The sequence below is a fragment of the Hemiscyllium ocellatum genome, chromosome 25, assembly GCF_020745735.1.
Source record: "Hemiscyllium ocellatum isolate sHemOce1 chromosome 25, sHemOce1.pat.X.cur, whole genome shotgun sequence".
In the NCBI taxonomy this organism is placed as follows: domain Eukaryota; kingdom Metazoa; phylum Chordata; class Chondrichthyes; order Orectolobiformes; family Hemiscylliidae; genus Hemiscyllium; species Hemiscyllium ocellatum.
Genome location: NC_083425.1, coordinates 14,100,463 through 14,126,142, shown reverse-complemented (window position 1 = coordinate 14,126,142; position 25,680 = coordinate 14,100,463). Strand labels below are relative to the sequence as shown.

The 25,680-nt window shown below is 39.2% G+C and overlaps 1 protein-coding gene across 1 annotated transcript in view; it reads right to left on the bottom strand.

Annotated features, from left to right (window-relative positions):
- Window positions 1-25,680, bottom strand: part of tmem235b (transmembrane protein 235b) — a 50,802-nt gene that overhangs the window by 15,433 nt on the left and 9,689 nt on the right. The window contains exons 2-3 of the mRNA XM_060844842.1: window positions 9,041-9,121; window positions 4,135-4,272 (exon numbers count right to left, since the gene is read on the bottom strand). Coding sequence (XP_060700825.1) covers window positions 4,135-4,272; window positions 9,041-9,121 — 219 coding nt within the window. The remainder of the gene's footprint in view (window positions 1-4,134; window positions 4,273-9,040; window positions 9,122-25,680) is intronic.

Genomic DNA, 25,680 nt, shown 5'->3' with positions numbered 1-25,680 from the left:
CATACCCATGGAGAACCTCTGACCAGCTGCAGTCAAGTAATGAGTAGTGCCAGTGATAACAGATATTCAGATTTATGTGCAATCCTTCATCAAGTGAGTACTGGTTTCATCCACGATTGACATTCTAACCCTGAACAAGATGGGGCTGAGTTGGCTAACAGTCCACATGTAAACTGCATGGTAATCCATCATAGCCTCTGACTGAAGTCTGCAGAATGAGGACTAGTAAATTTTTCTGTTATTGCAATCTAGAGCAGCAATTGTTAGTTAAAGTACAAAAATAATTTTGTAGGTTGTCAAATTACAAATGCATGCCAATGCAAATACCTTGTTAAATTGATTAATGCCGATGACATTTAAAGACACTGCTTATGCTTCTCCAAGATTCTTATGTCCCACCAGTGGGAAAAACATATTTGCTGTTCCAAGACTGCTTTAATTTCACTGTTCAGACAGGCAGTATTTTAATTTTTATAATCCACTGAGAACAATGGGTTCTATACCTTAGCTTTTCTCGCTTTCAAATATTGAGATTTTCTCTTTTCCCCAAACAGAATTTCAACACAGAAGGAGGCCATTTAGCCCATTATGGTTGCACTAGATAATAAAGATCTGACAATACTACTCCTGTTTTCCAGCTCTTGGCCTATAGCCTTGGAAGGTGATACAACACAAGTTAATATTCAAATATTGCTTAAACGTTCCAAGAATTTCTGACTTAGCCACCATTTTAGTCAGTGAGTTCTAAACTTCCACCATGATCTGGGTTAGAAACTTTCCCTCCAACGCCTTCACAGCCATCTACTTCATAAATTAAGTCTATGCCCCCGAGTTATTGACCTCTCAATTATTGGAAAATGTGCCTTCCTACCATTCCTATAAATGTCCCTCTACTGGATCCCATCTCTACCTTCACTGTTCCAAGGAAAACACCCCAGCCTATCCAATCCTTCCTCATAGTTGAGTCCCTCTCATCCAAGTAGCATCCTGGTAAATCTCCTCTGTACCCTCTCTAATGCAATCACAACTTCCCTATAACGCGATGACCAGAATTGCAGACAGTACTTTAGTTGTGGTCTAACTGCAGCTTTATGAGCTTTGGCTGCAGGAAGGTAGGTGTCAGTGTGTGTGTTATTTACAGAGGTTGGTGTTTATATTTTCATGTTCCAAACTAAACATTTTGACCAGTTTAGCATCGCTATTGAATAAAGTTTTGTTTGATAATAAATCAATAATATTGTTATTTCTTAGAGATGCCTCATGGATGGATACTTTCATTTCATATCATACAGAAAGACTACAATAGGCCAAATCAAGAATTGGGTAAAACTTTATTTTATACCCACAATGTAGTGGGACCAGAGAAAGACCAGAGAACTCCTCCCATTACCCAGTTGGAAACTAGGAAGGAAACAAGCCTTCTAGAGCAAAGAATAATTCTTGACTGGCTCCAGGAGGATGGCATGTCCACTTAGGGACAATATAACATATAAATGTAATGGGAGATTTGTGGACATATGAAAAAGTAAATGGTGAATCTCTCTTCTGTACATTAAAGTATAAGTTGCCTATGAAAAGAAAATAGTGTCTAGTGAATAGTGTTTTTAATTCATCTGTTATAGAAAACATTTTAAAACTTGAAATTTTGATGTATAATCCTTTCAGTTGTTAAAGTTCAAATTTCTAATAAAAATGATCAGATGCTACAGAGATCATAACAGCTCGCACATCAGTTAGTAGGGCATGAGATTAAAGTAGCAATGGTGAGATCCGCTGTGAATACCTTTGAGCTCCACTTGCAGCATTTGATCTCAACTGAAGTGGAACTAAACATTGCCACCTCTCACACTCCGTCCTTATATTCACATGTAACAGCGTTGACTTTGATCACTGACATTTATGCAATTGAGACAGGTCAATAGAGGAAAGAAAAGATCATTCAAATGGAGGAAGAAACATTTTATTTTGCATTGGGATTTATCAGCCTGGAGAGAATTATTTGGCCTTCATGCTTTTTTCCCTTTTTCTCAGCTGTTCTTGAAGGCGGTGATTTGTGCATCAGCAACTTTCACTCAGTAGGGACTGGCTCATTATTCACAGGGAGCATCAGCAGATTGCTTGATTATTGGAGCCAACGTACTATCTATAAATTGCTCCAAACTGACGTTCACGTGCTTACTTCGTAATAACAATCTCTAAGCAGTAGTTATGGGCTGGAACTCCAGCTGATTTTCTTCCAGAAATCTTGCTACTAAATACAATATCACTACCTGGCTTAGGCTGACAAAATCAATACAGAGCAGGGATCCAACACCTCCTCAGTCTTTACAACTGAGCTAAAGAAGCCACAAACTAAATAATTCCTTATAATTCCTATCACACGGTGAAGTAAGAAACACCTGGGTATTTTAAAAGTACTGAAGCAATTCTAGATTGAGTAGAAATGAAGAGAGAATTGATTTTGTGCTGGGAAAAAATATTAAACTTTCTGCCTGTAGCGGAATTTAGATTAATAAGACAATATCCTTTCTTCCTATATCCTTGTGTTTGTATGTCATTTCTCTGCTAAACCTCTTATAATAAAATGTAATTACTCTAATTTAAATGTGATATAATGATGCGTTGTAGGAACTGGTTGCAATTCCATAATTCAACTGCTGTACGTGTCTATTCTGACTCTACAGATGTTATTGTAAGCTCAGAAATAATACGTTGTGTATAAATAAATGATAAAAGATATTTATCAGGAACTGTGTATAATGCTTCATCAAAATTCAAATCAGGAGCTGAAAATTATGAATCTTGTGACAGTTTTAATTTAAAAAGTAATGGAAATAATTATTTTCTGTTTCTATTTCTATATTAAATGTTGGATAGTACAACTGCTGAATACCTCAGTGAGATAGAGGGCCTTTTGACTTGAATACTAAGAGAATCCAGCTTTTCATCTCCCTTCACTTGCATGAGCTTGGTTCAGTTGCTAGATAAAAAGAATGACTGCAGATGCTGGAAACCAGATTCTGGATTAATGGCGCTGGATGAGCACAGCAGTTCAGGCAACATCCAAGAAGCAGTAAAATCACCTTTTTGGGCAAAAGCCTTTCATCAGGAATAAAGGCAGACAGCCTGAAGCATGAAGAGATAAGCTAGAGGAGGGCTCCACGCTTATCTCTCCACACTTCAGGCTCTCTACCTTTATTCCTGATGAAGGCCTTTTGCCCGAAATGTCGATTTTACTGCTCCTTGGATGCTCCCTGAACTGCTGTGCTCTTCCAGCACCACTAATCCAGAATTTGGTTCAGTTGCTACCAACCCTAAGCAGGACCATTTTTGTGGTGGGGCCTGCAGTTTGGAGGATGCATCACAATCAAATAACAGGCTCTCCAGGGGCCACTGTGATTGGGTCAAGGGTGGGGAAAACCTGGGAGCCTTGGGGAGAAGCAGCTCCTGGGCCGATGGTTTCAGTCCCTGCTCCTGGTCATGAGGCCATGGGTTGCAATAGACCTTCTTGTTTTCTAAAAACAGTGCCTCTTCTGTAGATATTGAATGGTAGTGTATTATCTACCTTTAATCATTAGATAGGCCTAAGACAAAGCAAAGACAAATGAGGATTGGTGACAGGGAACTAGCTCAAACAATCTTAAGTTCTGTACACGGAAAGAGGTGCCAGATATTGCAAAGTGTCAGCATTGGTCATTGAGGAAATGTCATAGAAAATGTAATTGTTGGAACCGCTTGGATATCACTGCTTTTAACGTCACTTATTCTTAAGCATAAGTCAAAGTTTTGGATCTCTTGATCAGTTTTGATTCTACTTACTTCAGACTGTAGAACTCAGACAAGTATAGCTCTGCAATGCTGGCTGCTAATTGGGTTCATTAGAATCCATCAGAATATGGGGAGGAACAGAACATGTTGCTGAACTATATCTGATACTTTCAGCTCCTACTGTCGCTAAAGGGAAATATTACAACCCTTTACCTGAAATGGAATATTTTCAATTAAATATTAGCAATTTTTGAATCACTATGCAATCACTTGTGTTACCTAAAGAAAATGAATGAGCCTCAAAACTATGCAAGTAGAGAATTTTTCTTTCTCTCTGTCTGGAACAGGGACATCAATCACACTTACCTCCAAGTAGAAAGTATGAACCAGTGAACAGCAGCATGTACAGACCATGTGCCAAAGAGCTGACCAGCCCACAGATACCTCCAAGCACCAGGAGAACCAGGCTTAGAGGGAGCAAAATGACAAACACTTTCTGCATAACTGAAAAGAGAAACATGATTGTAAGCTGCCAGTTAGTGGCTCAGTTCAGAAATATCTTAAAATCTCAGTAAACTTGAGACAAGGTACCAAAATTCTCACCAAAAGTGGAACTATAAATACAGTTTATAAATCTGACAAAATAATGAAGACACAAATTATACTGATGGACTCCCGCACTCTGTGTCTGAAATACATTTGAATTATGTACTGTGCCTTATTTCCTGGGTGTTCCAACTTGTCATCGAATATTGTAGGTTTCTCAAAGAACTCTTGGGAAGGAACATATTTGCTTTAAAAATCATTTAAGCTTTAAAAAAATCTGGAAATTAATTTTAAAAGGTCTCCTCAATCATATGAGGTCATATTTGCTACAGTGGACTGTTTCAAATCTGACTGAACTATGCTCTAGTCTGAAATCAGAACAGGGAGACTTTTAGAATGCAATGACCCTGGGCCGTGCAATGGATCCTTCTGAGGTGGATAACAGTGTTTACTGCCTTAACAGACATCCAAGTGCTAGCCATTTGATGTCTTAGCTACAACATTTGAAAAGCTGGTTGCCACAGCTAAAAGATAATGTTTTGGTTTAGCTCAAAAATGTTTTAATCATCCAACTTAGTCAGCAAGTTGTTGCATCAGCCTGGAACAGACATGTTTGCGAGATGAAACTATAAACTTACAGCTATCTTCAGGGAAAGGTATCCTAGAAGGTGACTTTGACAAACTACACCCAGAGGGAGGTGCGACCAAAGGAAAAAGGGAAACAGAAACCAAATACTGCTCTGTTGAAGGAAAATCATGCTGAAAGCACAGAAAGGCTGAGGAATGAGAAACCTTCTCTCCCTCCCAAATTCTGAGGGACCTGCCTGTACAGGAAAACACCAAAGATTCAACTATACACAGCTGCTGGGTCAGATTTCAATATTGACCTCTTTGCTTCACCAACAAAGATCTGAAAACAACAGGCCCCTTCTTATATTCTTTCTTTGTATCTCTGGTTGTTTTAATGTGGGCGTCTATACTTTCTTGTCAATAATTTAATCTCTTCATCCCTAAAGAACGTTCAGTAACAACTTGTAACAAAATAACCTTTAATCTATTTGCAAGAAAGCCTGACTTTGACTTGAACCATTACAGCTTAAAAGAAGCCAACAAGTGCTGTATTAGCCTGCAGCTCATTGATCACATTGTGGTCATGTCTGGTGATCACGACATTGGCTGACTTTCTTTATCATATGACTCAGGATGGTGTGAGATTGTCTCAAACTAGGCAGAGAAGAGGATTGTAACTAAACAGCGTGATTGAATTAAAAATTTTTAAGACATGTGGCAGATAATTTTGAAGTTTTGTGAAATCAAGACAGAATCTACAAAGAACACACTTAGACATGTTCCTGGAGACTGACAGTTCGCTTGTGAATATCAAATAATATTTTTTAAGAGAAAATATAATATACTTTCAAGTTTTCAATGAAAAGTACAGAATTAGCACAAAACAAGTCAATGAAAAGGCAAGTATTACTCTAGAAATCAAACTGAATTTTGGTTTTGTGCATATATGCTTATCCAATAAAGATGTGCACACTCGTCTGCAAATATAGATATCACATTGCTTCCTGATTCTGAGCTAAACTATTTCTATAAAGTTTGACAGTAACTTGCAATACACTGTCAGAGTTTCAACTTGTAGGAAAATAGGAACATATTCAAACTGAAGCTGAATTTGCCAAATTGTTGTTCTTAACTGTACTTCTGGACCATGTTAGCTAATGGAGATCAGACAATGGAGGAGAATTAAGAACATTTGCCCTGGACATGATTAAATTGCTCTAAACAGACTAATGCTTGTATTAAAATAAAAAGAAAAATAATTTAGTTCAAACAGGCTAAGCAAACTTAGTACTGACCATAATTTCTGCCCTCATAATTCTAAACAAAGAGAATGCTGGAAATGAAAAAGTGGATTTACAAGTTTAAGAAAGGGGGAAGAGTAACTTAACATTTTAAGTAGACATTCCATCAGTGACATGATTGTAAAACCAATTGAAATTAAGGTGCTAAGGATAACAAGCCAGATGGAAGCCCTGGGGTGTGCAAGACTGATCTGTGTCTCATTATCACATTCCAGAACATACAATATGAAAATTAATTGCAGTAATGCTGAGCTTTTCTCTGATCAAGCTTTCAGTTGCAGTTTAGAAACTGCTTTTGTCAATGATAATGCAGGAAGAATTTTACATGTCACACAGTCCTGACATCTGCTGAGTCAATATTCTGGAATGCAGCTTCTCAATAATTTGCTTTTTATGGCTGTTTACTGATAGACTCAAAAGAATTAGAAAACCAGCAGGAGGGAACCTTTTACGAAGGTGACATTTTCAAAACTGAATACTTGAGTGGCTTGAAGAATTGCAATTAGGAAACAGAACATTAGCTACCCCTTAAGAAGCAGATTCAAAGAAAAAAGTTCCATGGGAAATTACTCCCCATAAAGTGTCCTTGAACTGACACATAGCACGGAACAGACTTTTCTACCTTTGATTTGGAAAATGATTATTGTAATTGTCAGTAACAATCATGTTCTGGACATAAATTGGTCTCATAATTTTGTACCTGAGTTTGGAACATCTAAATTTTATCATTTGAAATCAAAGAATAAGTTTACATACAAATTGATATGTGGAACCATTGCAAAACAATTCTTTTTATAAAATTTAACTATTGAATCTCAATGATAGATTTCACATATCTGTGATATCACCTTTGTGCACCCATTTTAATTGTACACCAACACCATTTGTGTTTTTAGTGACAACTTAATGTTATTTCGATGTCTAGTCTTTTTTCAACAAGAACAAACAGTATCAATATGATGGGATCATCACTATTAAAGTGTGTAAATATTTGAATTTAAGTGATGTGGTAACTAATTTAACAGGCACTAAATGGTTTTAGTTACTGCAGCAATGAGGTCTAAGGGAATAGCATGTTCTGTTTACCTATTGATTTTACACTCATCACAGTGAGAAACATGGAGCCAGATATTCAACAATCACTGCGCTACGAAACTGTTTATATAGTCAGTATCTTCAAACACCCCTAAGAGTGTCTATGAATTGAGTGTCTATGAGTGTCCCTGGATCCCTGGGACACAGTACTCCTGCAGGGCATTTGTTCTGATTCCAACCTAGATGGAAAGGTTGTTCGATAACAGTTCTTAGACGTCTGTCTGATCTTCAAATGTGAGTAATTGTTAAAGGTTAAAGAGCTGATCAAATACATAGACAGAAATGTGGCAACATTTGCTTGGAGTAAGATGGATGTGTATGAGCAATAATTGCAGCTTGGGAGAAATATTACAGTTGCCTGATGATTAATATATTAGAGTTTGTCTCCCAGGTTTCTTGACCTGTTAAGAAATTAACATTATAACAATCAGCTGCTTTGATTTTGACCTAATGAGCAGTGTAAATATAGGATCAATAGAAACAGGAGTCAGTCACATGACTCAGGAAGCCTTTCAATGACATAATGGTAAATCTGTGTCCCCAGTTCCATCCAACAGCTTGGCTGCATATCCTGAATACCTTGGCTAGCAAACAATGATCAATTCCTGATACAAAATTATTTAGAAAGTTACCACCCACTGCTTTTCTGGGTCACAGCTCCAAACTCCTACTAAACGAATAGAGAATAGGCCTTTCCTTCTGAATGGTCTGGCTTGGATTTAAAAGTCTGCCTTTTTTAGTAAACACACCACTCCCTTCCACCCTCCACACCTTCTACGCTGCCAGGAATATAACTATGTTTGCCGGTTATGGTAATGTTTAAAATTAAATCAACATGATGCAGGAGCTTGTTCGTAATGTTGACATAAAGGGGGGGGGGGGGGGGGGTTTAACTCTCAGGCAGCTAGCCAACTCTGTGAAGAGAGGGCTCCAACTATCTTAAGAGCCAGGCCTTATGACCAGGTCATTGACAGACTAGCTGTGAGTTTGGTACAATACCAAACAAGCCAGAAACAAAGCCAGCAAACAAGAAATTAGCTCAAAGCTAAACTATGATGGTAGGGATGGTAGCCTGGGTTAACAGTAACCCACATTGTTATTACAGTGTCCAGAGCAGCATGATTCCCTTTATAGACTATCAAGAACAATTTAAAGTTTACAATTCCATGTGTCTCTTTCCTTTTTCTAACCAATTAAGAACAACTGGAGTCTACTTGATTCACTCTCTACCCTGTGGTCCACCAAGATTTTATTGTGCCCTGTACATCAGAGTAATATTGATACACAAAAGATACCTGCAAGATCTCTTCCTGAACTTTCTTCATCTTTTGTTCTGTCTCTATCCCCATTTCCCCACATGACCCAAAAAATCTGTACCTCTTTCAGTCTTCATCTATTTCCCTTTCCCACACCTTGTTTTTGCCACAAATTGTTGACCTCACAACCTCCCACTTTCTATATCTTATCCTTCCATAGCTATCCCCTCACTACTTTCATTCCTAAGTGGTTTCTATTCTGTCACATCTGCTGGTAATCGTTTCCACAAATTCACCATCCTTTTATCAATAAACATCTCTTCAGTTTATGATTCACATCAATGATACTGAAATATACAAAGAAAATGCTGACACTTACAAAAGAAAAACAGGGGTGCACACAAGAAAAACTAACACTTACACAGAAAATGTTGAGACTCACACAGAAAATGCTGGGACTTGCACAGGAGATACTGTGACTCATACATAATAACTCTGACTTACACAGTAAGTGACGTTGTGATTCAGGTACACTCTCATTCTCTTCCCCAAAAGGGTCTATTAAAGCAATGCAAGCATTTTTACCTGAAAATGAAAAAAAAGTGAGACAAATATTTTATCCATCAGACCCTAAATATACCTCAAATATTTGTAGTAAAGTGGCAAATCTAATACACCTTCATATTGGTTTAATGTACTCATAATTTCATATATTAGTTTAACTTTTAGTATTCAGCTTTATTTTTACAATGTTTATGCTGTAAAATAATAGGAATAATAATATAAAGGGTTCAAGGTTTGTGCAAAGATTTGTAGCTCGGATGCTCATTGTTGTGGTTCTGTTCGCCGAGCTGGGAATTTGTGTTGCAGACGTTTTGTCCCCTGTCTAGGTGACATCCTCAGTGCTTGGAGGCCTCCAGTGAAGTGCTTCTGTGGTCTTTCCTCCAACATTTGTAGTAGTTCCGGTTGTCAGTTCCAGCTGTCCGCTGCAGTAGCCAGTATATTGGGTCCAGGTCGATGCGCTCGTTGATTGAACACACACAAAAGAAGTTGCATCAAGACACTGTTCAAAAAGGGCCACAACACACTGCAGCACACCAGAACTGCAAAAAGAGGAAGAGGAACAATGTATTCGCCAAAAACGGATACCCCCGTAATTTCATCAACAGATGCCTAAGGGAAAGACAACGGAATGAGGACATACCACAACCCAAAGGACTAGCCACTTTACCATACATCAAGAACATTTCTAAATGGACAGCCAGACTACTACGACCACTAGGACTCATAACAGCACACAAACCAACAGCCACTCTCAGACAACATCTCACCAGGACAAAGGACCCGATACCCAGCATGTGCAAAACCAATGTAGTGTACAAAATCCCATGCAAGGACTGCACAAAACACTACATAGGACAAACAGGAAGACAGCTAACGATCCACATCCATGAAAACCAACTAGCCACAAAACTACACGACCAGCTATCCTTAGTAGCCACACACGCAGATGACAAGCAACATGAGCTTGACTGGGACAACACTACTATTATAGGGCAAGCCAAACAGAGAACAGCCAGGGAATTCCTAGAGGCATGGCACTCATCCCCAGATTCAATCAACAAGCACATCGACCTGGGCCCAATATACCGACCACTGCAGCGGACAGCTGGAACTGACAACCGGAAGCGGCAGAGACAAGCCACTATAAATGCCAGAGAAAACATCACAGAAGCGCTTCACAGGAGGCACCCAAGCACTGAGGATGTCACCTAGACAGGGGACGAAATGTCTGCAACACAAATTCCCAGCTCGGTGAACAGAACCACAACAATATAAGAGGTGATTGACAGGCATACTGGTTTAACAAAACTAATTCTCAAAGTATCAAATTACAAAAGCTCTGCTCTTGTATAGAATTGTCAGCCATTTATACATTTGACAGCTTTGAATGGTAGATGGCAAATAACATATGTTTTACAAGTGCAAGGCAAGGCCCTCTTGAACAAGAGAATCTCGCCATGACCTCCAAGGTATCCAATGGTTTCATCATTGCTAAATGACTAACCATAAGAACCCTGAAAATTGCCATTAACCAGCAGTTGGAGTAGCTCTTGTAATTGCAGAGGCTGGATATCCTGCATCAAGAGGTCACATCTTGACTCCATAAAGTCTCTAAAACATGTGTGTGGCACGAGTCAGGATGAAATACTCTCTACTTGTCTGATGACCAATGCCCAAGAAACTCAATAACATCCAGGACAAAGCAACACATTCGATTAGTATCCTATCCAACAATTTAAGGATTGATACAAATTTTTTTTAAATGTTAGTTATGTTTTAAACATTTGTTATGTCTCAAGATTAGTTATGTTTCAAGATTAAATGGAGTAGTGAAGAGGGAAACCACATACTAGTTCTTCCTGGCAACAAAACCATGTGACCTGGTTGCCATGGGAACAGTGTCCTGGAAAAGCCTCATTGAAAGCAAGATGCAAATTTCCATCAAATAGATATAAAGGAAAAAGCAGCTAGCCCTGCTGCTACACTTACTGACTCAGAAACCCGAGACTATGAAAAAGAGAGTGAGAGAGGGAGTACCAGAAACAAAGAAAAGATGAAAGGATTATTAACTGTTAGCTACTAGAAAGTATGTTGGTGGGAGCTCATTCTCTGATCAAAGAGATGGGACTTGTTAGAGTGCGTTTTGCTGATTGAATTTGGTTCAGCAATTCTCAGAAAACTGAAGGAAATGAGATTTGACAAATATCAAAAGTACAAATCAGCAAAACGTGGAGAAGTGAGTCTATTGTGGAATTAACTTGGGACTGACTCACATAGTTCAGCAGAGTGTAAGAAGTAATGTATAAACACATATGGGATTTTCTGTTGTGACAATACAATGGTCATTAGATGTGGGTTTTGTCCTGGGATTTTTTTAAAAAGAGAGGTTTTGAGACATAGGCACCAATCTGTCTCCTCCAAGCCAATAAAGTAAATAACTTGTGAGGCCTTCGGCTTTTTTTAAAAGTCTGAACAATAGAAGCAGCATGAATGGGTGGAGTCGGACTTCCACAGAACCAGGTTTTAGTTTAGCTTTCAGCAGTTGTTGGGGATTTGAAGCTGATCATGGAAGCTGCTACATTTCTCTCTCTGTTACAGCTAAAAGCCTGTGTTTTCTTTCTGCTGCCAGAATCACATGTGGGACAATCTGTTTCACTGATGCTGCCTTTGCTAAGGGTGTGTTTATGGGATATTACTATATTGGAAGCATTAATTTTAGTAGTTAAATAATTATTCTGTTATGTTTTCCAGTAGAGTTAATGTTATACCAAATTCTTCTGTCTGTATTTTAAATGAGGGTAGTAATAAAGCATGGTTTGCTTAAAGGCAAGTCATGTGATAAATTATGTCTGGAACATAGCACCTTACAGTTGCTTCTAAATAAGATAAAAGTTAGGGTCTAAGCTATCTCCTTGATATATTTTTGGTCTGATACATAACACAGTCATGTTAGGAAGTAAAAGCAGAATTTTTTTTGTAGCTTAGTGTATTTTTTGACAATTAATTAATGCTTAGTCAATTTTGATGATAGGTCCAAAAATAAATTGCTGGAAAAGCTCAGCAGGTTTGCAACATCTGTGAAGAGAAATCAGAGTTAATGTTTTCGGTCCGGTGATCCTTTCTCAGAACTGGTTTTAGGTTTGTCTGTTCGTAAAAACCTTACCACATAAAATCTTATTGTGTGAGCTTTTGCATTATTCACCAGGAGTTCACACTTTTCTTTTAAGGAACATGGACTCCTTCTACTATCAGTGACAACAATCTGTAACCATTTACAACATCTACTGCAGCAAGTAATCCTCAGAGCTTGTTGACCTTCCAAACTTGTGGCCTCGCCCACCTAGAAGGAAACAGGTTGCGGATTTATCGAAACAAGGCTACCTCCAACCCACAGCCTATCCTCATTACAGCAAAGTTAAAAATCACACACCAGCTTCCAGTCCAACAGGGGGCTAACACCTTCAACATATTGTCTAGCTAACACCAATTGTTACAGTTAACCTGAGAATGCAACTTTTATAAAACGTTTTGTCATTTACACATGAAAGAAGTGAAACTATCAGGGTATTCGAATAGATGAAAGACTCAACAGACAATCAAGGTATTTTTTAATGTATAATTTCAGTTGCATCACACTCTAAACTTTTGCTATAAATTCTGTGCCTTACAACTGTATCCTCCACAACCACCCGTGTGCTTCTAATTTAACCTGTTGGACTATAACTTGATGTTGTGTGATTTTTAACTTTGTACACTCCAGTTCAACACCGGCATCTCCAACTCATTTCAGCATTATTCCTTCAGGAATCCTGGAATTCACAACTTAGCAAAAAATACCTTCACTGCCTGGTCTGTGATTGTTCAAGAAGATGGCCCACCATTACATTCTTGAATGTAATTAGGAATTCGCATTAGGTATTAGCTTTGTTTGCGATATCCATCACTGCATTTTCAGAAAATAATAGAATCTTAGCTGATGTGTGACTGCAAAAAAGCAAGCGACACAGGAAGTAACATTGAGGGGGCTGAGGCAGAGGAACAGGAGAAAAATCTTTCTTCAAAGTCTCCTATCATCATTATTAAAATTCATGAAAAATTTATTTCATTTCCTTCTGTTCCTGTTCATTATCTTTCTCCTTTATGTCATCATTTGTTCCCTCATTGCTGTAATAGATCTACAGGAAATAAGGGCAAAAGAATGCTGAGCTTATCCACCTTGGGCTCCAGAAGATAAAGAAGAATATAGTGTTATGAAGTTGAAGGTGTGTACTGTACTTTTAATAGTACTGTACCTTTGCACGAGCAATCTCAGAGTGAACTGGAAAATTGAAAATATGCAACATTTGTCTGTGAAATGGATACCTGAGGTTGCTGTTTTGACAACAATTGGTTTAAAATTATACTCCTGAATTATTTTGCCAACATCAAACCAGTGAGACAATCCAATGTTGGGGATATAAAAAGGCAGGCATTTGAAAATCACACAGAGCAACTGCTGTTGAGAGAGAGATAGAGAGAGAGAGAGAGAGAGAGAGATAGATAGAGAGAGAGAGAGAGAGACCTAAGACATTGAAATACTCTCTGTCAAGGTACTTTTCCATATGAAATATCTTCACAGTAAAAAGAAAGAAGATGAGTCAGGGGTAATCTTCAGCTGGAAAAAGAAAGACAAAGATGACAGCCACTGTATGGTTTTGAAATTAAGTTGATGTAATTTTAATATGTTTTATTGGAACAGTATATTGCTATAGAGTTGGAGGCAGGTAATAAGCAGTTAAGAGAAAGGGGAGGGTTAGAGTTGAATGAAGTCAGATTAAGCATCTTGTTCAAAATTGTGGTGCTCTGCCTCATTGATCTTGATAAGAAAAGTGAAATAACTCCACAGACGCTGATATTCAGTCACCCAAGTCACCCTTTAGTTACACGTAGGACAGTCATTGATACTGATCCAACTCCCTCAGAGAACTTCTGACACTCCTATTTATAGGATATTCTAAAGCATATGCCCACCTGGGAGAGATGTTTAAATTCTCTAAGTGCTCCTTATTGCTCTTCCTTGTTGTGAGCAAGTTATTTAGATAAATGGTGACCTGGGTAGACTTTGTAAAATGCTTGCCATTGTCTGCTGGAAAGTTGCACAGGCTGATGAGACCCCAAATGGCAGTCTCACATATAGATACAAACCCCAATGGGTATTAATTGAAGCACACTTTGGGAATTCTCATCTAATTGCAATTACAGGTACACTTGGGTCATGTCGAGTTTCATGAAGGATAGCCCCCCTACCAATTTTGCATAGAAATTCTCTATGCAAGGGAATGATTATTTATCCAGCTGCAAGAAGTGCTTTACTGTTTGTTTAAAATTACCACAAAGGTGAACCAAGCCCTTGGGCTCCACAATCTGGACTGGTTGACAATTCCATCACTTTCCAGTCTTCTGATTTCTGCTTCTACCTTTCCCTGTGAGGCAAACGAAACTGGGCAGGCCTTGCAGAATCGTGGAATTGCTTCCTGGTCAATATGCAATGATGGCTTGGCTCCTTTGATAGTCTCTAGACCTTCCTGAAAAATGTCTGAGTATTTAATTAGAACTTCAGCCAGGCAGCCATTTTCCAATTGAGAAATGTTCAACCAATCAAGGTGCATCTCTATCAACCAATTTCACCCCATCAAGCTTGGGCCTGAGCCTTTTACTACAATCAGTGGGAACTGAACTGGCTGTTTTTTTTATAATAGAGTGGAACCAAAGTTGTATCCTTAAACTGTAAAGGTTCCCCAGTATAGGTTCTCAGTCTAGCCAAGGTCTTGCACAAACTTAAACATTGGAGTCCAGAGCAAGGTTTGTGAAGACTGGTTCTGCGATCACTGAAACGGCTGCACTGGTATTAACCTCCATTAGAACCTGGTGATCATTTGACCAGGCATTTTGATTTGAAATTGCTAGTAGGTGGACTCTCCAGCCAGCCAATGGGTTCTCTTACACAATTTAGCAAAGTGGGACTCTTTCGCTGTCTCGAGTCCGCATACAGGCAGCAACTACAGTGGCTTGCCGGTCCAAATCCTGAAGGAAATATTAACCATTTGGCCGAGGTTTGGCTTTGTTTTGGGGTTTTACTGTAGTCTGATGTAGAGTCCCTCTGTTCAGGATATGTCCTGAGTGAGGCTATGTAATTGGAATTCCACTTCCATTGGAATGCCCTGCAACTCATACACCATTTACCAATCACAAAGCCAGTTGTAGTGCCTGTCTGAAGTCCAGTTGGGCTTCAGCTGGTAGGAGCTTTTGCACATTTACATCATTAATCTCACATACAAAGCGAACTCTCAGCATCTCAGTACGGGATAAACCAAAGTCACATTCCTCTGTCTTAACCATGCCAAAAATCTCACCACGGATTCCCCTGGTTCTCGAACGTCCAAGTAAAACTAATCGTGTCTCAGAATTAGAGGAGCTTTTGGGTTGTAATATTCTTTAAATCCAACAACTCTTGAAAGATTTCAGTGTCCAATGCCTCAGGAAAAGTTGACTAATAATCGAAAAAGGTGTGGGTCAACGAGCTGTCAGGAAAATTACTCCTTGCTTTTCATCTGCCTCAATGTTGTTTACCCAGGAAAATATCACTTTCTTTCTATATCCTGGGCCCGATCTTTGACCACAGGATCGACTGAGTCAAGCTTCTGAAGTAGAGAGGGTTATTGTATTTCTTTCTAAAGGAATATTTACTGATGGCAATGGGGTGGTTGACCCAGAATGAATTTTCCTCCAGATGTATACTGTTATATTAAAGTATTAATATTCACATAATGCATGCTTTTATTTAGACATCGTAACTGTATTGTTATCTGATCTAAATATAACACTACCATGCCTAAGGTAGTGGGATACTGCAGCATTGAGTTACATTTAATTCAGTCTATCGATCACACTGAGTAAAGACAACTATTAGCCCTTCAGCTCACAGCACTGTAGAAGAGAATATTACATAAAACATATTGCTTTTGGGACCTATAGACAATAAATAATGTTGAAACAATTACAAAATCATTCAAAGAGAATGAATTCTATGAAAACCTAAAACTGCAACACTTAAACCATATCAACTAACTAATGGATCTTGATGTGATGTGCTTTACTTCAGTTTCGAGCTCACTTGATAACAAAGCCCATTCCAATGAAGAGAGTTCAAAGTACAAAATGTACCCATCCCTTTCATTAAACTTAACAATGCAAGTTATTGATTAGCACCACAAGTTTGAGAATCATTATAGCTCTCTGAAATTTGTACATTTTGTCCCTGTGAAAATTGACATTAACCCAGCACATTTTGTTACTGTAGATCATTTTGTCAGTTTCTTTAGTGACTAAACAATTGCACTTTACTACATTCAGCTATTTGGAGAAATAAATTCAATTGGGCCAATTTTTCCTATCACTGAAATGTAGGAAATAGCTCAGCAGAAACATTAAGACAAATGACAGAAGTCCCTTTTCAGTTTCCCTTTGAGAATGCAATGGTGCAGTGGCACTGTTGCCAGACTGTTCATCCAGAGACCCAGATCGTGTTCTGGGCACCTGGGTTCAAATCCTGCTGTGGTGATGGCTGGAATTTGAATTCAATAAAAAACCTGGAAATAAAAGCTTAATGATGATCATGAAGCCGTTGTCGATTGTCAGAAAACTCTGGATCACTGACGTCCTTTAGAGAAGGAAATCTGAATCCTTCCTAGTGCAGCCTATATGTGACTCAAGACATGCAGCAATGCAGTTGATTCCTACCTGTCCTCTGAAATGGCGTAGCAAGCCATTTAGCTATACTAAACACTATAAAGACAGAAAAAAAATGAAACTAGACAGATCACCAGGTGTGAACTAGGAACCAAAAATGACAGTGCCAAAACCTGTCAAGCTACAAAATCCTCCTTACAGTCATCTGGAAGCTAATGCCAAAATTGTCTCACAGACAGGTCAACAAGTTTCTTCCTTGTTGTTATCAGACTTAGGAATGGACAGCACCTTCCAAACCTATGACCTCTTCCAACTTGAAGGACAATGGCAGCAGTTATATGAGAATACACTCCATCCTGACTTAGAAATATAATGCCTTTCTTCAGAATCATAAGGTTAAAATCCTGGAATTCCCTTCCCTAATAGCATTGTGGGTCTACCTAGAGTACATGGATCTCAGCATTTCAAGAAGGTCGCTCAGCTCCCACCATCTCCAGGACAACCAGGGATAGGCAATAAATACTGACCCAGTTCTTGACACCAATGTCCCATGAGTGAATAAAGCAAAATCAGAATTTGGCATAGTAGTATGTTTGAACCACTAGATATCTCTACCAGATTTAATCCTTAAAAATTCTGCTCAATGTTTTAGCATTACTGATAGATCATTCATAAACACTAAGAGTTATAATTAGTTGGAAACTTAGCATGTTCCTTTAAGTATGATGCTGAAAAAATTAAATTATCAAGTTCCAAAAAAACTGAACAGGTTCTCTAAAACCTTTCACGATAAAATCAATCCCCAGTACTGACCTAATCTATAATATCATACAAGTAAAACTGAAATCAGTGGGGATCAAGGGGAAACTCTCTGGTGGCTTGATTCATGGTCAGCTGAAAGGAAGACAATTGAAGTTGCACAATAGTCTCAGCTCCTAGAACATTACTCCAGACATTTCTCAGAGCAGTGTCCTAAGCTCGAACATCTTCAGCTGCTTTATCAATGACTTTCAGTCCATCGTTAGGTCAGAAATAAGGTTCTTTGCTCATTATTGCAATGTTGAATTCCATTTGCAACTCCTCAGATATTGAAGAGATCTGTGCCTCTACGTAGCAAGCTTGGGCAATGTCTAGGCTTGCAATAAAAATTTTCTAGGAGAAAGTGAGGACTGCAGATGCTGGAGATCAGAGCTGAAAATGTGTTGCTGGAATGGTGCAGCAGGTCAGGCAGCATCCAAGGAGCATGAGAATCCATGTTTCGGGCATGAGCCCTTCTTCAGGAATGAGGAGAGTGTGCCAAGCAGGCTAAGATAAAAGATAGGGAGGAGGGACTTGGGGGAGGAGCATTGGAAATGTGATTTCCCCTCCTCCCACCTTGTGTCAGTCCCAACCCTTGAACTCAGCACTACCTTCCTAACCTGCAAACTTCTTCCTGACCTCTCCCCCCCCCCCCCCCCCCCCCCCCCCCCCCCCACCCCCACTCCGGCCTATCACCCTCACCTTAACTACCTTCACCTATCACACTCTCCTCATTCCTGAAGAAGGGCTCATGCCTGAAACGTCGATTGTCCTGCTACCTTGGATGCTGCCTGACCTGCTGCGCCTTTCCAGCAACACATTTTCAGCTTTGCAATAAAAATTGCCACACAAGTGCCAAGCAATGGATACACCCATTAGAGAAAGTCGAAGCAATTCCCAGGGACAGCTGAACAAATACTATCATGGAAATCCCCACCATCAATGTCTTGGTGGTCAATATGAACCAGAAATCTAACTGAACCAGCCATATAAATACTGCATTTAAATTTCATTGAGCAGACTCTATCAGAAAGGTGCAGTATACTTGGCTAACTCAGGAAATTAGATTGCTTTCAAATTTAAAGAAAACATTTACAAAATCGATTGAGAAATTGGCTGGCCAGGGATCAGGAAAATTTTAGAAAACAGCAAGAAATGATTTTAGAACCTAATGAAGAGGAAGAAATTAATGCATGTGAGTACATTGTGTAGCCTAGTTGTACACTATGACAGGCAGCATCCGAGGAGCAGGAGAATCAACATTTCAGGCACAAGCTCTTCATGAGGTGTCTGCCTGAAACATCAATTCTCCTGCTCCTCGGATGCTCCTGACCAACTGTGCTTTTTCAGCATCACACTGTCAACTCTGATCTTCAGCTCTGCAGTCCCCACATTCTTCTAGTTTTACATTATGGCAGGAGGAATAGAAAAAGTTAATATTATTTAAAGTGAGAGAGACTCCAAACTTCTGCGATACAGAGAGATCTGGTGTCCTTTTACACAAATCACAAATATAAGAATGCAGGAACTGTAAGTAACTAGCAAGGCTAATAAAACGTTAGTTTTTTTTGGAATGGGGTTGGAATATCAATGTAGGCAAGTCTTGTTATAACTTGTTACAAGCATTGAGACCAAACTTGACCAGACCAGTTTTGGTCTTTGTACTTAAGGAAAGATTTCAAAACTATTCAGAGAAAGTTAAACAGGCTGGTTAGGATGAAGCAGTTATCTGCAGTGCATTCTGGTATAATACGATAGTTGCGTTCCTTTGCGACATTATGTTACAGAAAATTGTGCTGTGCAAGATCGCTTTTGAAAATCGCTGTACCCATTCAGTAAAAAGTTTTCATTATCCAGTGCCCAAAATTCATTAAATCGCTTTATAGCCAATTCGCTTTGATAAAACACATGTTATACTAGAACGACCTGTATTGTGGAAAGATAGAGGAAATATGGCCAATAGTCATTGATATTTAGAAGAATGAGAACTGGTCTTATTGAAACACATCAATATTCTAAAAGAGTTTCAAACAATAGGTGATTTGAAGATGTACCCCTCATGTTAATCAATAAAATGTTTGCTGAGCATATGTTGGATAAACATATTAAGATAATTATTTTTATTCATTTAGGGGATGTGGGTGTAATTAGTATTTACTGCCAATTCCTATTGTTCGGAAGGCAGTTCAGAGACAGTGACATTGATCTGGGTCTGGAGTGACATGGAGGCCAGATCAGGTAAGGAATGCAGGTTTCCTTCCCTGAAGGGCATTAGGGAACTGATGAATATTTACAGTAATCAACGTAACTGCATTAGGCTAGCTTGAAATCTCTTCATGATGGGATTTGAACACACGGCCCCAAAGTATTAGCCGAGCATTCTGGATGATCCAGTGAAATTACCACTGCGCTACCATCTCTCCATTGCCAAAACATTGTCTTAAACATCAAAACAAAAAATTCAAACTTTTTAGTTCAGAAGAACCCAACAGTCAGTTCAGAAGACAGCAGAACCAACATTTCCAGTTCAGTTTAGGTTAATCAGTCATCACTGATTTCTAGTTTCCTGCAGTTTCCAAGCCAGAGCAGTTTGAATAGAATGTCACGACTTACTGGGGTACAGTCATAGAGATATACCACGTTTCCTAAACTGAACCAGAACCATTTGCTACCAATGGGGGTCATATCCCTCGAAGCCTTTCCTATCCATGTAATGTCCAAATTTCTTTTGAATGTTGTGATTGTATTCACCTCTCCAGCTTCCTCTGGCAGCCAGTCCTTTATATCACACTACTCTGTGCGAAACATTTGCCTCTTGTCAATCTTTCCCCCCTCACCTTAAACTTATTTTCTCTGGTTTCAGATTCCCCTAGTCTGGGGAAGAGGCCTTGGTGATTCACTTTAGTTATGCTCCATGATTTTACAAGGTTTATAAAACAGCCTTCTATGCTCCAGAGAAAAAAGTCCCAGCCTATCCAGCCTCTCCTTACAACTCAAACCCTTCAGTCTAGTAGCATCTTTGTAAATCTTTTCTGAACCCTTTCAAGTTTCACAACACCTTTCCCTTAGATGGGAGACAAGAATTGAATACAGTATTCCAAACTATTTTTGGTGGCATTTGAAAATTTACTAACCATACCCTCTATATTCACATTGCAAAAAGCAGCGGACCCAGCACCAATCGTTGAGGCACACTGCTGGTCACAGGCCTTCAGTCCCAAAAGCAACTCTCCACCACCACCCTCTGTCTTCTACCTTTGAGCCAATGTTGTATCCAAATGGCTAGCTCTTCCTGGATTCCATGTGGTCTAACCTTACTAACCAGTTTACCGTACGGGAGCCTCAATATCTCTCTCATCATCCAGTGTTCTACACTCCTACAGCCTCGCCCTTCAGACTAACAGGAACACACTGTCCCTGACCTCTTGCTACCTTGCTTTGAAAGCCTCTCACTTGCCAGATTCCCTTTACCTGTGAAAATTGTCCCCCAATCAATTTTTGGATGTTCCTGTCTAATACCGTTAAAATTAGTCTTGCCCCAATTTAGAATTTGAACTTGTGGACCAGGCCTATCCTTTTCAATAACTATTTTAAAACTAATAGAATTATGGTCACTGGTCCCAAAGTGCTGTCCCACGAACACCTTAGTCATTTGCCCAGCCTTATTTCCCAAGAGGAGGCCAAAATTTCCATTTCTTTAGTAGGCCATCTACATATTGATTGAGAACATTTTCTTGAATACGCCTAACAAATACCCCCATCCAAGCCCTTAACATTATAGCAGTCCCAGTCTATGCTTCAAAAATTAAAATCCCTGACTATTACAGATCTGTAATTCCTCGAGCTATGTGCGATCTCCCTACAAATCTGCTCCTCAATTTCCTGGTGACTACTAGGGGCTCACAGTACAAGTCCATCAAAGTGACCACCCACTCCTTATTTCTCAGTTCTACCCGTATAACTTCACTGGACAATTACCCAGGAATATCCTCTTTAAGCACTGTAGTGATGTTTTCCTTTTGCCTCCCCTTCTATCCTTCCAATAGCATCTATAGGTACCCCAGAACATTCAGCTGCCAGTCCTGTCCATCCCTCAGCCATTGTTTTTGATTAATTATGACATCTCAATCCCACATTCCCATTCATGCCCTGAGTTCATTTGTGTTACCTGACAGGCCTCTTGCAATTAAATAAATGCATTTTAATTCATCAGTCTTTCTTCATTTTCTGTTGCCCTCTTGCCTGCCTTGCCTTTTGAACTTGCTCTCTTTAACTTGTGTACCACCTTCAACTTTCTCTCTTGTCTCACTTGAGAGTCCCCTATCACAATTGCTCACAACTGTTTTACCATACACTGATTTACAGCAGAGTCAATCATTGTGCCAAAGACCTGGTTGCTAAGACCTGAGAGGCTTTAGAAAGATTCTCAGGCTTTCATTCACTAGTTGAGGATTTGCTCTTTCAATGTGTATGAAGTGGCTTACCCACTTTTACTTCCAATAGAGAATTTCAGTTTTCTGTAAGCTGGATAATCGAGGTTCCTCTATACCCAGCTTTGTTCGCTTTCCTTCGTCGTTTGCGTAATGAAATTGTGTGAAATTGTTTCAGTGACTAAGCACCATGGTAACATCAGAAATTAAACTCTGATCCATCAAATCAGGTTTGTTGTCGGATCTAACTTTGTCTAATATTACCGCCAGCTGTACTCATAAGAAAACCAGCAAATCTGTGAAAATGGGGCATGTGCTTTGTTATTTTTCTCCATATTTTCAAAGAGAAATGCAGCATACCATGAATCATACTTTCTGTTGACTTGCTGTCTGTGAAATAACTTAGATTGGCTATCTATGTCTAACTTGTCTCACCAAGTATGAGTGTGCTGTCAAAAGACAGCAAAAGAGTACTCTGAAACAGGTGGAGAAAGACTGGTAGTCTTGCTGCTAGAAACTCCATTGTGTTACTGACAGGAGAGAGAAGGAGAATTAACTATTATATCTCTCCTCACCTTCTGTTCATAAGTAAAGTGGTTAATATTCAAGCAACTTGAGATATGCTTTCAAATGATTTTTCTGGTGACCTCAACTTAGTTACATTCAGCAAACTCTGATAAATTCACACCAGAAGTATTTACACTCATATACACACAATTTAAAAAAGAAAGATAAGATTTACATCTAGGAATAAACTAAAAACAAAAGTGTAACTATTAAGTCACTTGAACTAAATTTCAGTGAGGATTCTGTCACTCAGGACATGTCCAGATGGCTAAAGATGAGTTGAGCTTTTAGAAAATTCCTTCCAAGTTAGAGATAACATAGCAATGTTATATTTGTCATCAGGGAATGGTAGGTATTGCAGGCAAATATGAGGGCTTACATAGCCAGATTTTGAGTAGATTTAGACTTGAGGCAGACTTAGCTAGCAGCTGCAGTGCTGTTTGCTGTACTGTGTTGTGATGTTAAAACCATGCTGAGCAGAATTTGGAAAATGTAACATCAAAACTTTCCAAGGGTCATGTGGCAGGTCCATTTCAGAATAGTTTCAATTTAACAATTAGTTTCTGTCTCTCTGATCAAGGATCCATTGTTCACTTTAGGAGGTAGATCCAGTGATTTGTCTTTTCACAAAAATGCAGATGGACGACCCTCCCTTTGTTAGCAGGTGCTGCTGAGGAGAAAAAGCAAGCAGTGTTCTCTTCTATTTGCCGACTCCAATGCCCATACAATGAAATGTGAGAGGTTCCAGAATGAAGGTGTTCTAAGCTTTATCCTCATAATCATTGTTTGAACCTTCCAGAATTGTAGTCAACTCGCATCTTGCGATTGCTGATAACCATGTGTTGTGCCCGGCAAAGTTCATTTTTAAATAGGCAAGACAGTAAAATTTGATATCATCAATTGTTTTTGACATTTTACATATTTTATCAACATAATAAATTAGATATTGGGCAATACAAGAACACTTGGAATGCAAGATGCTCAGACTATGAAAGGGAGTATCGCTGTAACCAAGAAAACATTTAAGTCAAAATCCAAAACTTGAAACACAATAGGATTGCAAAATGATTTTAAATAAAACAATATTCTTGAAGTTCATTTAAATTATCTATGTCCTTAAGATTCATTTTTAAAAATAAGCATATAATTGACATTTTCCTTTAAAGAAGAATGTGTCCTTTATCATGCATGACATTGATGCTTTGAAAACGGGATCTGTTGCTTATTTACAATATACCCTTTCATCAGTCAAGAATATTTTATCTTCACTCACACAGTGACGATTGTCTTCCAGAAGTCATCAGTAAGCCTGGCCATTTGTGCATTGTTACTTCCACTTTACATCATATTTGGCCACTAAAAAATAATATGTTTAACTGTATGCCAATTTTCATAATCAATTGCATTGATCAAAACCATAGATGTGCTTAAATTAAGAACTGCATTCTGCAATAGCATTAGCACATCAAGGCTAAGTGTTGTGAGTAATATTGTATGGAAATTATAAGAACACAGACACATTGCATAAAGGCAACATTAAACACCAAACATGGTTCATCTCTCACGCAAACACTGCAGCTGTGTCTTGTGTTACATTCTTCCTGATGGAACCAAATGAATTTGATGTCATCACCTGAAACACATCAGGCTCAGCCATTGAAATGCAGGGAACAGGGGTTATTAGTCTGGTTCTGCCAGAATCAATATATTGTGCACATTCTGAAGTGGGAATGTTTGCTGATGACTACACAATGTTCAACAATATTCAAAACTTCTCAGATACTGAACCAGTCTCTGTCCATACACAGCAGGATGTGGACAAATCCAGGCTTGGCCTATGGGGCAACTAACATTTATGCTATAGAGCTGGTGGGCAATGGCTGTCTTAATGAAAGAAAATTTAACTTTCACTCCTTTGATGGTCAGTAGCATTGTCATCTTGAAAACTGCCTACTATCAACAGCTGGAGTGACAGAGGGTTACTATTGAGCAGAAATTGAGCGAGACCAATATAGCTGCAAGAGCTAACCAAAGGCTAGGAATTCTGTGGTGAGGAGCTCACCTGCTGACTCTCCTATGCATGTTCATCATGTGCAATCTACAAATCTGGAGTTTGATAGAATATTTTATGCTTGTCTGACTAAAGTTTAATTTATGCCTTGATTTTGTTTTAATTCATTTATTGGAATACTCTCCACTTGCCCGGATGGGTGCAGCTCCAACAACACTCAGAAGCTTGGCACCATCCAGCAAATGGCAGCCTGCTTGATTGGCACCACATCCACAGATATCCTCTCTCTCCACTGCTGATGCTCAGCAGCAGCAGTATCCACTATTCACAAGTTGCAGAAATTCACCAAAGATCCTTAGACTGCATCTTTCAAACCCATGATAACTTCCATCTAGAAGGTCAAAGGCAACAGGTACATAGGAACACCATCACCTGCAAGTTCCCTCCAAGCCACTCACCATCCTGACTTGGAAATATATCATTATTCCTTCACTATTGCTGGGTCAACATCTGGAATTCCATCCCTAAGGGCACTGTGGGTTAATCTACAGTATGTAGAGTGGAGCAGTTCAAGGAGGCAACTCACCACAAATGGCAACCAATATCCTGGGTTGGAAATTTGCTATTCAGTTTAAACTAGCTCAGCAGGAGGATGGGAACCTGAGGTGTAGTTGCAGTGCACAGGAGGATGAGAGTAGGGAAGACAGGGACAGGATTTCAGGGTCACAGGAATGTACTGGCAGACAGAAAACTGGTTTGAAGTGTGTCTACTTCAACGCTAGAAGTATCCAAAATAAGATAGGTGAGCTTGCAGCATGGCTAGGTACCTGGGACTTCAATGTTGTGGTCATTTCGGAGACATGGATAGTGCAGGGTGAGGAATGGATGTTGTAGGTTCCAGGATTTAGATCCTTCATCAAGAACAGACAAGTCGATAAAAGAGGGGGAGGTGTGGCCTTGTTAGTCAAGGAGTGAATAACGGTGGCTGAAAGAACTTTTGTCTACTGAGGTAGCGTGGGCTGAGGTTAGAAACAGGAGAGGAGAGG